Consider the following 18,083-nt stretch of genomic DNA (forward strand, 5'->3'; position numbering starts at 1 on the left):
CTGAGAGTGAGAAGTGTGTGAGTGAGTGTAAGTGTGTTAGGGTTTGAGTGGTGTAGATTTTACTAATAATTTACTTATAAATAATATTTTTTACTCATATGATTTTACTATAGTTTACTTAGACAACGCACTTGTATATTTTAAAATAATTAACCAACATATTCAGCATCAAGAAAAATTTGTCAATATTATAAAAGAAAATAAAAATATTTATAACAAGAGTAAAATTTTTGGGGTATGAGATTTTTCAAGAAATAATTACTCCAATTAAAAGATCTGTTGAATTTGCAGAAGAATTTTGAGATGAGATTATTGACAAAAAATAACTATAGAGATTCTTAAGATGCCTTAATTATGTAGCAGAATTTTTATCAAAAATAAAAACTTTATTTGAACCTCTATATAAAAAATTAAGAAGACAACCTATTCCTTGGACAGAAGATATGTCTAAGATAGTTTAAAAAATTAAAATTATAGGTAAAGAGATTCCTTGTCTAAGTATATCAAATTCTAAGGCAAGTCTAATTGTCGAGATGGATGTCTCAAAATTAGAATACGGAGGAATATTTAAACAAGTTCTTCCATATATATAACAAATTTGAGAGTGAAAAGGGAGGCAGGGGTCTCCAAGTAGAGGTAATAAGAGTGGTCCTACAGTGTTTAAAAAAATTTGATCAATGATGTTCTAATTATAAGTTTTTGATTTATTTTTTTCATAATATTCTATTTCCTGACGTAATTTACTATTTTATTTTGTTTGTTCATAAACCGCTACATTCTGTAATAATTTATGCTTCGATTCTATTAAGCATAAACCATGGTGGGACTGTAACGGTTTATGCTTGTGTGAGCTTGAACGTAAACTCGGATAAGGTATAATGGATTAAGCTTAAGTGGGTGTTATTCGTAATCCGCGATAGGGTGGAATAGATCGTAAACCGTGGTAAGCTGACGCAGTTTACATAAAGTTGAATCAGGACACAAATACATATACATATATAGGATACAGATTAGTCGAATAAGGTTGACACTCAATTCACACTTTATTAGTCGAATAACGGTTTATGCTTGTGTGAGCTTGAACGTAAACTCGGATAAGGTATAATGGATTAAGCTTAAGTGGGTGTTATTCGTAATCCGCGATAGGGTGGAATAGATCGTAAACCGTGGTAAGCTGACGCAGTTTACATAAAGTTGAATCAGGACACAAATACATATACATATATAGGATACAGATTAGTCGAATAAGGTTGACACTCAATTCACACTTTATCTGACCCATGCTAAAACTTATTTTGTACTTAACCCTACTCGCAGCAAATCAAGTTGACAGTTCTATCCGACCGAATTGAATTGGATTGGATACCCACTAATAAAATACATGCTACAACGGTAGCTTCAAACAAATGTTAATAAATGTAAAAGAAACATATTTTTTCCAACAATAAATAACCCTACTCCAACAGTAGCGGTTAAACTATGTTAAAGGAGGAGGTGAAAATTACTGCAACAAGCACATGAACATCATCATCGTCATTATGGATAGTTAGTAACAGACACCGTTAACTTCGATTTTGATGCTTCGAAACAAGCAAAGGTAAAATAAATAAAACACAACACACACATTTGGGGGACCCACCATGACCAACCCAGTTGCAAGGTCATAACACTAAAGAAACCAGCTGGTTCTCTTTATTATAATTCAAAGCTCCCTCTTTTCTCTTCTATTGGCATTTGTCAAGATCTGATTTTTCCCTCTCTGCAGGGAGGAACAGCAACAATAACAAGAAGAAGAAGAGAGAGAAATTGCTGTTTGGTGCGAAAAGTGATCCTCAAGTTGCAATCTTTTTCTTGAGAGAGAAACTGGGTCCGAATCAGATACTTGAGATCTACCACTGTTTCTTCTCTTCAGGTTAAACATCTTCTTCATTGCCATTGCAACATCCTCTCAAGTTGCAATCTTTCTCTTTGTTTTCTCATTCCTCGCAATTTATGTGAATTTGTAGCAACTTCAGCTTTCAATAGAAGCGGTATTCTAAGTGGTGTTAGTAGATAAATCTACATTGTAGTGTGCTGGAAATTATAAAAGGAAGCATAATTCAGTAGCTTTATTGTCTGATTCAACATTTTTCCGTTGTGAATTGTAATGATTTTACCTTTTTTTTTTCTACTTTCATTTTTGGGGTCTATAATTCGGAATTCATAGACAGCTAGGGATTATGATGAATTTCTCTTGCAGAAACTTGTTGTTTTCAAAATTGCGTTACACAATTTTTGAGATCTCTTCCTTTTCATTAGCAAATATTGTTAGTCCTAATCTTAATGGCATTTAATGTAATTGAATTTGCTTCCTCTTCCAAAATGAATTATTTTTAATTTGAGGTTTGAGATCTTAAAAATTTTCCCTTCTTTTTTGGGTGTAAAGGATCAAATTGAGGAAGGCCAAGAGCCCAAGAATATGGGGAGAAAAGGAAATTGGTTTTCTTCTGTGAAGAAAGCTCTGAGTCCTGACTCAAAGGAGAAGAAAGAACAGGTTTGGATAATGTTTATAACTTATCTCAATTATTCTGATACCCTTCTCTTAGATTAACCTACTTTCTCTGCAGAAATCAAAGAAGAAATGGTTTGGGAAGCAGAAGTTGCAGAGTTCAGGCTCATACCAGGAATCTGATAAAGCACCACCTCTTCTGCCACCAGAAGATGTTAAATTGGCTGATCTTGAAATTGAAAGCAGTCATGATCGTGTTGTTGAAGTTGCAACTTCTGCAGATGTTGAGAAACCTGTTCCTGCTGTTGCAGTTCAGGCAACAGTGGTTAGGGTTGAAGCTGCTACTACCAGTCATACAATTACTCGGTTCTCTGGCAAACCAAAGGAAGAAGTGGCAGCAATTAAGATTCAAACGGCTTTCCGGGGATACTTGGTATGCATTTTAATTTTGATTTTAAACACAAATTATTCCTTATATATGTTCTTTTTTTGAAGAATTATTTTTATTTTTCTTCCCTTTAGCTCCTTCTATGTCACAGTTCATTTCATTCAACATTTGATGAGAATGACTTTAAAAAAAGAAAAAAAAAAAAACACAGAACTCCCTTGTCTTCATTTGGCCCTTTAACTCATGAACATCAGTTAGTGCAGCTCCATGCCTCCACCTTCAAATCATATGGTGGGAACAAAATGAACTAACTATTCATGATATAGCTGTTGCTACTGTGGCTAACAACATTTTCATAATAAATAATTCCAAGTATTAAATGCAGAAATAAGGGGTGAGAGAGTAATTTAATCTTTAGGTATAGAAATGATGTGGCTGGCAATCTCTTGTTTACTGGTGAAGTTTTACTTTAGAAGTAGATCTAATTTAAACTCTTATACTTGAATCCAGACAAAAGGACATTTCTTTATGGTTGTGCATATTAATTGCATATAGTTTTGAGGACATCAATGGTAAATTGGTAATAAATAATGGCTGCAAAAAGGATATGTTACTATCTGCATTACCTTTCAAACTAAGTTTGGTTTTGAAATCATTTTAGGCAAGAAGAGCGCTGCGGGCTTTAAGAGGACTGGTCAGATTGAAGTCATTGATGGAAGGGCCCATTGTTAAGCGCCAAGCAATAAGTACCCTTCGCTCTATGCAGACTTTAGCTCGTGTGCAAGGTCAGATTCGTTCTCGTAGGATCAGAATGTTAGAGGAGAATCAGGCTCTGCAGCGACAGCTCTTGCAGAAGCATGCAAAAGAGCTCGAGAGCATGCGGGTATGCTTTTTCATTTCCTTTATTATCTCTAATTGTGTGCTCTTTTATATGAACATTTATTTATTTAAATTTTTAACATGGTATTTGGAAAATTTTTTAACTGTTATCAAATTGTCATAATAGATTGGCGAGGAATGGGATGACAGCTTACAATCAAAAGAACAGATTGAAGCCAAGTTACTGGGCAAGTATGAGGCTGCTATGAGAAGAGAAAGGGCACTGGCTTATGCATTCACTCATCAGGTTTTGCATTGATCCTTTCCTTTTGGATTCACTATCTTCAGAGCCTTAAACATGTGCTGTCTCGTCTCATTTTTGCATAATCCGATTCTATTTTTGGTTTATTCCTGTCATCAATGGTGGTACTTGGCTACCTGAAATATATTTTTTGAGTGAATAACAGTCTTTGCCTGTGATATAAGTTACATCAATGAGTTTTAAGTTTATTGATTTTTAAAACAAATTAAGTTCGGAGTTTGATATTTGCTAAAATCTTGATTTGACAGCAAAACGGGAAGAGCTCATCTAAATCTATGAATCCCATGTTCATGGATCCAACCAATCCTAGCTGGGGTTGGAGTTGGCTGGAACGATGGATGGCAGCTCGACCTTGGGAGAGCCGTGGCATGATGGATAAAGAGCTGAACGACCATTCATCCATAAAAAGCTCAAGCCGCAGCATTACTGCTGGGGAAATCAGCAAATCATTTGCTCGTTTCCAGCTAAATTCTGAAACGCATTCTCCAACGGCCAGCCAAAATCCCAGCACACCTAGCTTCCAGTCCCATTCGGCTCCTCCCAAGGCACCGGCTTCTCCAGCAGTCGCTAGGAAACTGAAGAAGGGGAGCCCAAAGGGCAGTTTGGTTTTGGAAGATGACTCCAAAAGCATGGTCAGTGTACAGTCAGACCGGTTTCGGAGGCACTCCATCGCCGGATCATCAGTGAGGGATGATGAGAGCCTTGCCAGCTCTCCATCAGTTCCAAGTTACATGGTGCCAACTCAATCTGCAAAAGCCAAGTCCAGGACACAAAATCAAAGTCCATTAACGATGGAAAATGGGAAAACAGACAAGGGTTCCTTTGGGACTGCAAAGAAGCGTCTTTCTTTTCCGGCTTCACCTGCCAGACCACCCCGGCGGCATTCAGGTCCACCGAAGATAGAAAGCAGTTTAAATGCAGAATTCGCCGTGAGCAACAGTGCGGCCAGTTGATTATACTGCCAAAGTGAAAGGATTGTTGAAGACATTGAAGGTAGGATTGGAAACATCAGGGAAGAAATAAGACACAAGTTTATTTGAATTGAGTGTTTCATTTGTTTATTTATCCTAATTAATTATTACGTGTATCTAACGTTTCTTGAAACCTATTGATTTGGGGTGAAAGTTTCTTTACACATTAAATTTATCTCTGTATTATTTTCATTCTCACTATTTGCTGCCCTTAGGGGAAGGAAGAATTCATGATGTTCATATGACAGACCCATCAAGGACAAGAGTGTCATCGTTCTATTAAAGTTCTTGATTTTTTTTTCTTTTTATTGTGATATAAAATGTACATTTTGTTCTGTTGTCTCATTCATTTGATGCTACCATCAAATTATACTATAGCTTACAATTCTATTCTTGTCGGCATTAGTTCTTGGTACACTTCCCATCAATGCAACGAATTATTAGATTACATACAAAACAAAAGGCTTAAACAAATAATAATACCTGGTAAATATGAATAGCATTATTAATGATCTGTTATGGTGCAAGGGTTGGTTGGGGATACTTGTATTATTGTGAAGGGGTAGTTGAAATGGATGCTTCCAACCCGTTGAAGTGTATTATGATTATGATGGGAGCTGCCAACTCATTGATACTTCTTGCCTCAATTAAGTTAGAAACCGAGGGGAATAATTAGGAATGCGATTAGATATTATTGAGAACTAATCTCTCGTTTTTCAATTTAATTGGCCTCATCTTTTGCGTTTAGTAGTTGTGTTAGAAAACAAATATATTATATAATTGTTAAATATGTATCAGAATTTATTCCTTAGCCCATTCACCAAGGGAGTTTGGATGACTCAACTTCTTTTTGAACCTTTTAAACAAAAAAGGAAAAAGTAAAAGAAAAACTGAAAAGGACCGACAAACCCAGGGTATTAACTGAATTGGACCACCATTGCCCCTCATTGGTCTTGCACGAGACCCGGCTGCCAGTAGCTGTATGGAACATCAAATTTCCAAAGGTAAATAAATAAGGTGGGTTATTTCCAGTAGCTGCCAGAAATAATTTTTCATATGAAAAGAAAACTGGTGTATTTGTCTAATATTGACAATTAGAGTGTTTTACAGGTTTGTGGATGTAGCACAATACGCAGGGGTGTGTTAGAACATTGTCGTCGTCAGTGATTTGGCGAAATGTGGAACAGGTGTCATCACCGGAACAACACGTGAAGGGTGTGTTTCACCGATTCCTTGTAACTTTGTCCAGAAATTCGTCGAAAACGTGGAAGCACCCGGACAACACACAGGGAACGTGTTGCGTCAGCCGTTCAGAGATTTCAAGGAGATTTTACAGAAATTCGCTGCACGTTTCAAAGGAATTGTAGCAGTTTTTGCAATACGGGAAGGACGTGTTGGAAGTGTGTCTGCATGCAAGAGACAGCTCCTTTCTTCGGGAACAAGTGACGCAGATTACAAGCTCTTTAAATTGAGCTCAACTCCTTTGTTGCATGCAGAGAATGAATATAGAAGAGAGGGATTTTGAGAGAAGAGTTCCGCGATGAAGAAGAGAGTTAGTAGCTTGTTAAAAAAAAGAGTTATTATACATAAAAAAAATTTATAAGTTTGTATTTATCAAAAATAGGAAAAACATATTATCAATTATTTTGATCACCTTATTTATATAACTTGATAAATTTTGTTTATCTTTTGTATTTAAATTTTTTTAGTTTTAATTAATATTTTTTTAGTGTTAGCATCATATGTTGATATATAGCACTGTTATTTTAGTATTATTATTTTTACTTGTATTTAACATTGTTATATTATTTAAATTTGTAATTATTAAATTTAATAAATAAGATAAATATTAAACTATTTTCGAGTAATATTTTTATTTTTCTATTATAATATTATTTTATTTTATATTTATAATTAATAAATAAAGAAATAATAAAAATATGAATATATAATTTTTTGAATTTTTTGTTATGATATTATTATTTTTGTGTAGAATTAATAAATAATTTAAATATTAATAAATAAATATTGTTAATTTTCGAATTTCTTTTGTTGTATTTTAATTTTCTGTTGTCATAATATGTTTTTATTTTAAATTGTATTTAGTTAACTTAATGAGTAATAAAAATATTAATAATATTTGATATTTATGAAAATAAATAAATAATATAACTATTAAAAAATAATTTTCTTCCATTATTTGTTATAATAACTATTTGAGGATAATAATATTATTATATTTTATTTTATCTTTATTAAAAGTAATAAATAATATAAATATTAATAAATAAATGTTTTAGTTTAATTTTTATGTGTTTAAATTAATAAATAAATAGCACAATATAATATTTTTATTTTATTTTTATTTATTTAAAGTAATATAATAAATAATTATTTATTATAATCTTCATTCATTTAAACTAATAAATATATTTAATGAATAAACATATTTTTGTTGTACCAGCCTAACAAGAATTATATGGTCCACAAACTTGATCCACCGGAGACGCGGAATCCGATGGTAGATGACGTCTTACGAACAATAGGATTTTACCACGTTTCGAAAATTGGGTGATCGAAGGATATGTCTCCTTACTATCTGCTCTCGTGGAAAGACGGAGGCCGGAGACTCACACCTTTGTATTGTCAGTGAGTGAGGTTACTGTTATATTAGAAGACGTGGCTCATATATTTGGTCTACTGATTGATGGAGAGGTTGTGAGCAATCAGACAGATAGCAGTCATGACTTCTTGAGCAGCCAGAGTATCGCAATTTTTGGCAGCGAACCCGTTGTGAGTAGTTTCTCCAAATCTTATATAAAGTTGGCATGGGTTCGCTGTATCAAAGACAAAGAGCCATTGGATACTTTGGAATCTATTTAGAGATATGTCAGATGCCAGATTTTTTGTTTGATGGGTTTGACCCTATTCGCGGATAAGTCGACGACCTATGCTTATGCACAGTATCTCCCAGTACTCCGCAATTTTTAGCAGATGCACACTTACATTTGGGGCCAGCATGTCTTGCACATTTTTACAGGCACTGTGCCATGCATCACGATACGATTTCAAGGAGATAGATAACCCTCTTAATCTTTTATTTGTATAGGCATGGGAGTGAATCTCGTGTATTGCACCCGTTCCAAGACAGCACCTTGCAACGACTGACGTATCAATTGCTCGGAGATAACAGTTCTTATTTTAATTGTATATTTTATTGACAACGCATATTTGATTGATGGCACATATTTTAATATTTTTAATGTTATGTGTTGCAGGTGGAGTCATTCCCCATGATCCATAGCGCGGTTATCAAAGACCATAGTGACATTTAGGTAGGAAATAGACTACATAGAGGAGGTTAGTGTTTTTGCTTTATGTGTGTTAATATACAACATGATATTAAGTTTCTAATTTTTGAATAATATGTTGCAGATTGTCTAACGGTTGTAGAAAGGATTGATCATACCTGACGAGATACATGGACACCTTGAGATGTGTGACACCGTTGTTCTATTATTGTCGTTCAAGTGTGTCGAATGGCACCCTGCGAACTAAGTGATAAGTCAATTCGGGTATGCACAACTCGCCCTAGAGCTAACAAAAGTAATTAGAACAAAAGAGCATTACATCACTCTTCGCAGAGTGCAACTTCATGACTGGAGGGTTTTACATGTGGGATGGATAGAGGAATGGGCAACCGCCGCAACACTTGGTTGCGAGAGTTGCACCCCCTTCCGACTTGGGACTTTAGACCGTCGACTGATTACGGTCATTGGTATGTGGGTTTATTCAGAGTATGGCTGAGATTGTCAGAGCAAGTTTCTCAGCATCCACCTCAGCCACCAACACCTTAGGGACCACTTCGATATGCAGTATTTGAACCGTTTCCTTATTATCTCCTATAGTAACTAGACCACAGCCAACACAGTCAGCACAGCCACGACGGCCAACCCAGCGACCATGGCCAGTCCAGCCATCACAACCACCATAGCCAGCACAGTCGGCATAGTCAGCACAGCCAGCCCAACCACCACATTCAGCCCAGCCAACACAGTCACCTATAATAACTCACAAAAGTTGGCATATAACTTAATAATATAAACACAATGACCAACAAAGATATTAATTGATAAAATTAACTTAAAAATACAAACATGACAACCAACAAAGATATTAATAACTTAAAAATACAAACATGACAACCAACAAAGACATTAATTGATAAAATTAACATAAAAAATACGAACACAATGACCAACAGAGATCTAGCGACCACCACTATCACCAACTCCACTCAGTCCAGCACACTGAGAACATCGACTACGATTATGACCCTATCTATGACAAAGATGGCATATCCGAGGACCACACATTTCTCATGAATCCATTTCATTTAGGTAGCGGGTCAATTTGGGATGACCTTTCGACATTCGCTTGAAGGTGGGATTAGCGACCAACGTCGGTCCCAGATAAGCAGGCCATGTCTCCAGATCGTCTAATGGTATGAGCTCAATTCTGTAGACCTCGCAAACCTCTGTCGTCTTGTATACTTCATTCACATACAGCTGCCAATCGAGGCACTGGTTAGCACATCAAGCTATAACGTGACGACATGGTAGTCATTCTACCTGAAAGTGCCCACAGTCATAAGTCTGCTATCCAAGATCAACTACTAACACCTTTCTATTAGGCATTTTGTGCACCTCAAACACCTCATTTTGTCTATCAAACTGATGCACAACTATATTTCCAGCACGTTGCATATTTGCTTCTATCTGCTGAGTGGCAAATATAGAGTAGGTAAATCCAGCACACTTGCGATCGTGAGCCTCAACACTTTTCCACGTAAATAGCTTGTTTAATCGATAATATTTTGCTCAGACGAGTGCCAACACAGAAAGATTTCGGGCACCCTTCAACACTGAATTAATGCACTCGACAAGGTTTGTCGTTATGTGGCCCCATCGATGTCCCTTGTCAATTGCTAATACCAGTTCCTAACTCTGATGGCATAGCACCACCGGGCACATGCTTCGCCTTGCTCTTGCAACCTCTTATCATTGATGTTGTACTCCTCCACTGTCCTTGAATCCCTATGTTGACAACAAGTTTTTTCAAGTGTGTGACTTTGAATGCCCTTAAGAAGTTGCTACCGATGTGCCTAATACAAAACATCGACCATGCTCTTGGAGGTTGCCAATCACCTCCGAAACGATTTACTACTGCCCAGATTGACTCATGTTGGTATGAGATTATACCCATGACGTCTTTTACTAACAACATGCCTTTAGAAATTATTGAGAAAAAAGTGTTACATATCAGCAATTTCCCCCGTCCATGAGAGCAAAATTAATAGGTACAATATTCTGTTTCCCATCTTGTGCAACAACAACCAAAAGTGAACCTTTGAATTTTCCGTAAAGGTGTGTGCCATCAACTGAACCAGAGGCTTAGAATTCTTGAACGCTCTAATGCATGGATTGAAACTCCAAAATATGCGGTAAAGTATCCTAATGTCGTCCGCCTCCTCACTACCATTGTGCAGGGATCATGTTTCTATTTCGACAATTGAGCTAGACATCTAAGCCATGATCGAGAACCACTATTGCAAAGCTTGGTAAGATTCTTCTCAACCACCAAAAACTTTATCTATGGACTTCTACTTTCCCAACCAAGCCTTTCGGTAACTGATGGTGTAGTTGAACCTTGACTAGACTTTCGCAATTATGGATTTCACCTTCATAGACGAGTCATTCTCAATTAATGGCCTTATAGCTTCAGCAACCGTGTCCGAGTCCAACTTCGAATGATCTTGTGAAATTGTTCCCATGGTGCACGTGTGCCTACCATTGTATCTTCGTATCCCCCAACAACTTATTTTTTGTATCAAGCTAGCTCGAATAAGCCAGTTGCACTCATGACTATATGTCTTGCATTTGGCATAGAACGTCTATGACTTGGACTCATAAATATTGTAGTTGACTGGTGCACGAAATTGTGATCATCAATGGCGCCATCAACATGGTACGCTCAATTGCAATCTCAACTCTTTATCACAACTTCGCACAACTAACCAGCAAGTGCACTGGGTCGTCCAAGTAATAAACCTTACGCGAGTAAGGGTCGATCCCATGGAGATTGTTAGTATGAAGCAAGCTATGGTCATCTTGTAAATCTCAGTCAGGCGGATTTAAATGGTTATGGAGGATTAATGATTAAAAGATGAATAAAACATAAAATAAAGATAGAGATACTTATGTAATTCATTGGTGAGAATTTCAGATAAGCGTATGGAGATGCTTTGTCCCTTCTGTCTCTCTGCTTTCCTACTGTCCTCATCCAATCCTTCTTACTCCTTTCCATGGCAAGCTGTATGTTGGGCATCACCATTGTCAATGGCTACAGTCCCGTCCTCTCAGTGAAAATGTTCAACGCGCTCTGTCACAGCACGGCTATTCATCTGTCGGTTCTCGATCATGTCGGAATAGAATCCAGTGATTCTTTTGCGTCTGTCACTAACGCCCCACAATCGCGAGTTTGAAGCTCGTCATAGTCATTCAATCCCTGAATCCTACTCAGAATACCACAGACAAGGTTTAGACCTTCTGGATTCTTAAGAATGGCAATCAATGGATTCTAGCTTATACCACGAAGATTCTGATTAAGCAATCCAAAAGATATCCACTCAAGCCTTGTTTGCATGTAGAACGGAAGTGGTTGTCAGGCACGCGTTCATAAGTGAGAATGATGATGAGCGTCACATAATCATCACATTCATCAAGTTCTTGAGTGCGAATGAATATCTTAGAACAAGAATAAGCTGAATTGAATGGAAAATAGTAGTAATTACATTGATACTTGAGGTACAGCAGAGGTCCACACCTTAATCTATGGTGTGTAGAAACTCCACCGTTGAAAATACATAAGAACAAGGTCTAGGCATGGCCGAGAGGCCAGCCCCCATGATCTAAGAACTAGACGTCCAAAGATGATCCGAAGATCTAAAGTGATCCAAAGATTAAAATACAATAGCAAAAGGTCCTATTTATAGAGAACTAGTAGCTTAGGGTTTACAAAAATGAGTAAATGACGTAAAAATCTACTTCCGGGCCCACTTGGTGTGTGCTTGGACTGAGCATTGAAGCTTTCATGTGTAGAGACTTTTCTTGGAGTTAAACGCCAGCTTTTGTGCCAGTTTGGGCGTTTAACTCCAGCTTTTGTGCCAGTTCCGGCGTTAAACGCCGGGAATTCTTTAGCTGATTTGAAACGCCGGTTTGGGCCATCAAATCTCGGGCAAAGTATAAACTATTATATATTGATGGAAAGCCCTGGATGTCTATTTTCCAACGCAATTAAGAGCGCGCCAATTGGGCTTTTGTAGCTCCAGAAAATTCACTTCGAGTGCAGGGAGGTCAGAATCCAACAGCATCTGCAGTCCTTTTCAGCCTCTGAATCAGATTTTTGCTCAGGTCCCTCAATTTTAGCCAGAAAATACCTGAAATCACAGAAAACACACAAACTCATAGTAAAGTCCAGAAAAGTGAATTTTAAATAAAAATTAATAAAAATATAATAAAAACTAACTAAAACATACTAAAAACATACTAAAAACAATGCCAAAAAGCGTATAAATTATCCGCTCATCATCGACTCCTATAGAGATAGTGTAACTTCTAATTGCTACAACAACCAACTTTTTAGAATTATATTCCATTTCGATCTTGAACTCTCCATCCTTAGGATCAGCAACACCTACACAAAAAAGAAATCGTCACTCATTGATCCATCCAAAACATAAATTAAAAGAAATGTATTATTCACTACTCACGTACCTATATTTGCATATTCGGAGAATTTCGGTACATGCATGGCATCAAGATCCAAGTTACACATAAAAGGTGGAACGTCCATTGATTGAGTGACTGCGGGAGGAACTACTACATTTTCCACTACTGTCTCACCTCCCACATTACCATCTTTGTCTTCGTCGTTGGCTTCATAAGTAACTTTGAAGTCCTCTTCGCTATCACTGTTCATTCCTCCGTACATTTTAACTCTATCATCTTCTATATCTGAATCATGTTGAATCCCATCTTCCTCTATATTTTCAAACTCAACATACAACTCAATCTTTGGTTGTCGCACCTGAGTCTATCGGTGAATATGGAACATATTTTGCATACTTACTTTATCAATGATCGGTATAATATCAAACTATATTAGATCAACAAATACTATAACGAAATTTTGGTATAGAATATTGCTCACTCTTCTCAATATATCATTCTCCATGCTTTGACAGAGACCGTTTTGAAGCTCTATGAATGTCATGGTGCATGGAACCACATACGAAAATAGATTCTCACATGCAAAGCTCTCTCCCTCATGAGTATTCTATATAATCTCACTATTGTCACCAAATTTGCGTTGCCCTCTATCACACCACAAACACACTCAAACAACTCTCCTCTTTGCAAAGAAATGGTATTGAGCATCGCCTTATATAGGGCGAACACTCAACACACAGGTCACGTGTTGCATTGCCAACGTATCATACTGTGACACGTATGCAGCATGACCCCACGTTTTGGAAACACGACCTCTACGTGCTGCATCAGCACGCCCTCCACGTGTTGACCATGCCCAACTTGATACATCCACTTATCTGGAATTACACCAAATACCCCCATTTTCACTAAACACACCAACAATATTTCCATATTATAAAAAAATCAGCCGGTTATTTCAAATAAGATATCTTTATGTAAAAATATATTGTGAACTGTTAATTTATTTTTTTTATATTTTTTGTTTTCTTTAAGTTAAGAAGAAATAAAACATAATTTTCTTTATCTATAATACTATTTGTTTGTACCCTGCCCCACAACTAAGTCAAGTCCGAAATGAACGAAGCCCAATGGTAGCACGAATCCCCACACTTTCGTACTATTGTACCAGCAAGTGCACTAGATCATCCAAGTAATACCTGAGTGAGTTAGGGTCGATCCCAAGAGGATTGTGGTTTGAAGCAAGCTATGGTTATCCTACAAGTCTTAGTCAGGCAGATCAGAAGGATTAGAATTTAACGTGTTTTAATATTGTATAAATTACTTTTTATATCAAATATTTGGATGTTAAGCAGGAATAAAGAATTAAATGGAATAAAGAAAAGGAGTAATTAGAACTCAGAAGTTGTGTAAACTGTGAAAAGAGCGATAGGAATATAGTTGAGGATTGGCATTGCTTTGTCTTTCTGAATTAACTATGGTATTACTATTTTCTTTGCTTGTGAGTGATTTCTTCAATGTCAAGCTGTATGTGATTGACACTGGTTTGAACAGCTGCCAATACTCCTCCAGATCTGAACCCCAGGTTTAATGCGGATCCATTCTGATTAAGGGTGAAGCTTCTGCAGTTCATTCTCCTTGATGATCCTACTCAAAATGCCACAGACAAGGTCGAATCTTCCGGATCAGAGGATGCTGTGCCTTAGGATTCTAGCCTCTACCACAGAGACCCAAATCTCCCAGTACTTCGGCTGAACAGGTGTCTCGAGAAGTCCCCAACGAAGTCGTGGATTAGCCGTCTGAGAGACGTATATTCAAGCTGGTGGTTCATCATTGTCCGATGAAAGGCGCACTCTGAACCCATATAGAATGTGATAACCTTATGCCAGTTCAACGCATTCATATTGATGAAGAACGAATATACATCTTAGAATCAATCAAACACGGATCGAAGAGAAACAGTAATACTTTTATTAATTCATAGGACACAGCAGGGCTCCTCCCCTTAACCTAGGAGGTTTAGAAACTCATACTGAAAGTAAAATACAATGATGAAAACAAAAATAGGGCTGAATATCCTTAACAAAGAGTGATCTTCTACTTTAAATACTAAACTAATGACTAGTAAGGGTAAAACAGTCTATTTAGTGCTAAAATCCACTTCTGGGGCCCATTTGGTGAGTGTTTGGGCTTAGTTAAGATGAAATCCACGTGCTTAGGCTTCTTTGGGCATTGAACTCTAGCCTGGAATCCCTTTCTGGTGCTGGACGCCAAAACTGGTTAGATGGCTGGCGTTGAACGCCGGTTTTGGGCCTTCTAATCCGGAGCAAAATATGGACTATTATATATTGATTGAAAGCTCTAGAAGTAAGCTTTCCATAGCGGTTGACAACGCTTCATTTGGACTTCTATAGCATCAGAAAAGCTCTTCCGAGTGCAGGTAGGTCAGATTTGGACAGCATCTGCAATGCTTTCTCTGTCTCTGAATCAGACTTTTGCTTCAGCTCCTCATTTTTAGCCAGAAAGTACCTGAAATTGCATAAAAACACACAAACTCAAAGTAGAATCCAAAAATGTGAATTTAACACTAAAACCTATAAAAACTTAATAAAAACTAAATAAAAACTACTAAAAACTATATGAAAATAATGTCAAAAAGCGTATAAAATATCCGCTCATCACAAAACCAAACTTAAACCGTTGCTTGTCCCGAAGCAACTAAAAACACAGTAGGATAGAAAAGAAAATTAAGATACAATAAATCTCTAAGTTTCAAATGAAGCTTAGTTACAATTAGATGAGCGAGACTTAGTAGCTTTTTGCTTCTGAATAGTTTTGGCATCTCACTATCTATTGAAACTCAGAGATGTTGACATCCTTAGAAACTTAGAATCCAGATGATATTATTGACTTTCCTAGTTAAGCTTATTTTGATTCTTGAACACAGCTTTCTGAGTCTTGGCTGTGACCCTAAGCACTCTGTTTTCCAGTATTACCACCGGATACATTCATGCCATAAACACTTTACCTGGTTGAACCTTTTCAAATTGTAACTCAGCTTTGCTAGAGTCCCCAGATAGAGGTATCCAGAGTTCTTAAGCACACTCTTTTTGCTTTGGATTACGACTTTAACCGCTCAGTCTCAAGCTTTTCACTTGACACCTTCACGCCATAAGCACATGGTTAGGGACAGCTTAGATTGAGCCGCTTAGGCCAAGATTTTATTCCTTTGGACCCTCCTAACCACTGATAGTCAAAGTCTTGGGACCTTTTACCCTTGCTTTTTGGTTTAAAGGGTTATTGGCTTTTTCAATCTGCCCTCCTTTTCCTGCTTTTTTGGGCAGTAATGGATTTTTATGATTATTATTTTTTTTCTTTTTCTTTTTTGCCATTTTTCTTTTTTTTCTTGCATGCATATATATTTTTTCTTTTGCAACATGCTTTTTCTTTTGATTTTTGCTACTTTTTCTTGCTTCAAGAATCAATTTTCAGATTTTTCAGATAATCAATAATATTTTTCCTTTTTCCTTATTCTTTCAAGAGCCAACATTCTAAAATTTTAACTTCAAATATGCACTATTTAATCATACATTCAGAAAACAAAAGCAAATGACACCACATCATCATAATTAAACTAATATTATCAACCCCATTCAACAAGTCAGAATCTTGATGGTTCAAGAGTTCTATGCCAATGCATGGATCACCAAGAACCATGATCAAAGTGTGAACCCGGATCCAAAGAATTATCTTACTATGGTTCGGGGGAAATACTTGGATTTTAGTCCGGAAAATGTAAGGTTAGCATTCAACTTGCCCATGATGCAAGGAGATGAACATCCTTACACTAGAAGGGTCAACTTTGATCAAAGGTTGGACCAAGTCCTCACAGTCATATGTGAAGTGGGCGCACAATGGAAGAGAGATTCAAGAAGGAAGCCGGTTCAATTGAGAAGGCATGACCTCAAGCCCATGGCTAGAGGATGGTTGGAGTTTATTCAACGCTCAATCATTCCCACTAGCAACCGGTCCGAAGTTACTCTAGACCGAGCCATCATGATTCATAGCATCATGATTGGAGAAGAAGTGGAAGTTCATGAGGTCATAGCTCAAGAACTCTACAAGGTGGCGGACAAGTCTACCACCTTGGCAAGGTTAGCCTTCCCTCATCTCATTTGTCACCTCTGTTATTCAGTTGGAGTTGACATAGAGGGAGACACCCCTATTGATGAGGACAAGCCCATCACTAAGAAGAGGATGGAGCACACAAGAGACCCCACTCATCCTGAGATCCCTGAGATTCCTCAAGGGATGCACTTTCCTCCACAAGACTATTGGGAGCAACTGAATACCTCCCTAGGAGAATTGAGTTCCAACATGGGACAACTAAGGGTGGAGCACCAAGAACACTCCATTCTCCTCCATGAGATTAGAGAAGATCAAAGAATCATGAGAGAGGAGCAACAAAGACAAGGAAGAGACATTGAGGAGCTCAAGCACTCCATAAGACCTTCAAGAGGAAGAACAAGCCGCCATCACTAAGGTGGACCCGTTCTTTAATCTCCTTGTTCTTTATTTTCTTGTTTTTCGAATTTTAGTGCTTTATGTTTGTCCATGTTTGTGTCTTGTGATCATTAGTGTCTTAGTGTCTATGCCTTAAAGTTATGAATGTCCTATGAATCCATCACCTTTCTTAGAGATTGTTCTTAATTGAAAAAGAATAGAATTGCATGAATTTTGAATTTTATAGCAGTTTAATTATTTTGATGTGGTGGCAACACTTTTGTTCTCTGAATGTATGCTTGAACAGTGCATATGTCTTTTGAATTTGTGGTTCATGAATGTTGGCTCTTGAAAGAATGATGAAAAAGGAGACATGTTACTGAGGATCTGAAAAATCATAAAAATGATTCTTGAAGCAAGAAAAAGCAGTGAATACAAAAAAAAAAAAGAAGAAGAAAGCAAGCGAAAAAAAAAAACGAAAAAGAAAGAGAAAAAGGAAGAAAAAGAAAGAAATAAAGTTGTGATCCAAGGCAATAAGAGTGTGCTTAAGAACCCTGGACACCTCTAATTGGGGACTTTAGCAAAGCTGAGTCACAATCTGAAAAGGTTCACCCAATTATGTGTCTGTGGCATGTATGTATCCGGTGGTAATACTGGAAGACAGAGTGCTTTGGGCCACGGCCAAGACTCATGAAGTAGCTGTGTTCAAGAATCATCATACTTAACTAGGAGAATCAATAACACTATCTGGATTCTAAGTTCCTAAAGAAGCCAATTATTCTGAATTCCAAAGGATAAAAGT

The 18,083-nt window shown here is 37.1% G+C and overlaps 1 protein-coding gene across 1 annotated transcript; it reads left to right on the plus strand.

The window, feature by feature from the left end:
• The first annotated feature begins 1,710 nt into the window (after positions 1-1,710).
• On the plus strand, positions 1,711-5,335 carry LOC130935728 (protein IQ-DOMAIN 2-like). Its single transcript, XM_057865607.1, has 6 exons — positions 1,711-1,912; positions 2,426-2,533; positions 2,607-2,921; positions 3,538-3,759; positions 3,883-4,002; positions 4,266-5,335. The coding sequence occupies exons 2-6, from the start codon at positions 2,459-2,461 to the stop codon at positions 4,968-4,970; spliced, it is 1,437 nt and encodes a 478-aa protein (XP_057721590.1). The 5' UTR covers positions 1,711-1,912; positions 2,426-2,458; the 3' UTR covers positions 4,971-5,335.
• The last annotated feature ends 12,748 nt before the right edge of the window (positions 5,336-18,083 follow it).

Source organism: Arachis stenosperma, chromosome 6, assembly GCF_014773155.1.
Source record: "Arachis stenosperma cultivar V10309 chromosome 6, arast.V10309.gnm1.PFL2, whole genome shotgun sequence".
NCBI classification, from domain to species: Eukaryota; Viridiplantae; Streptophyta; class Magnoliopsida; order Fabales; family Fabaceae; genus Arachis; species Arachis stenosperma.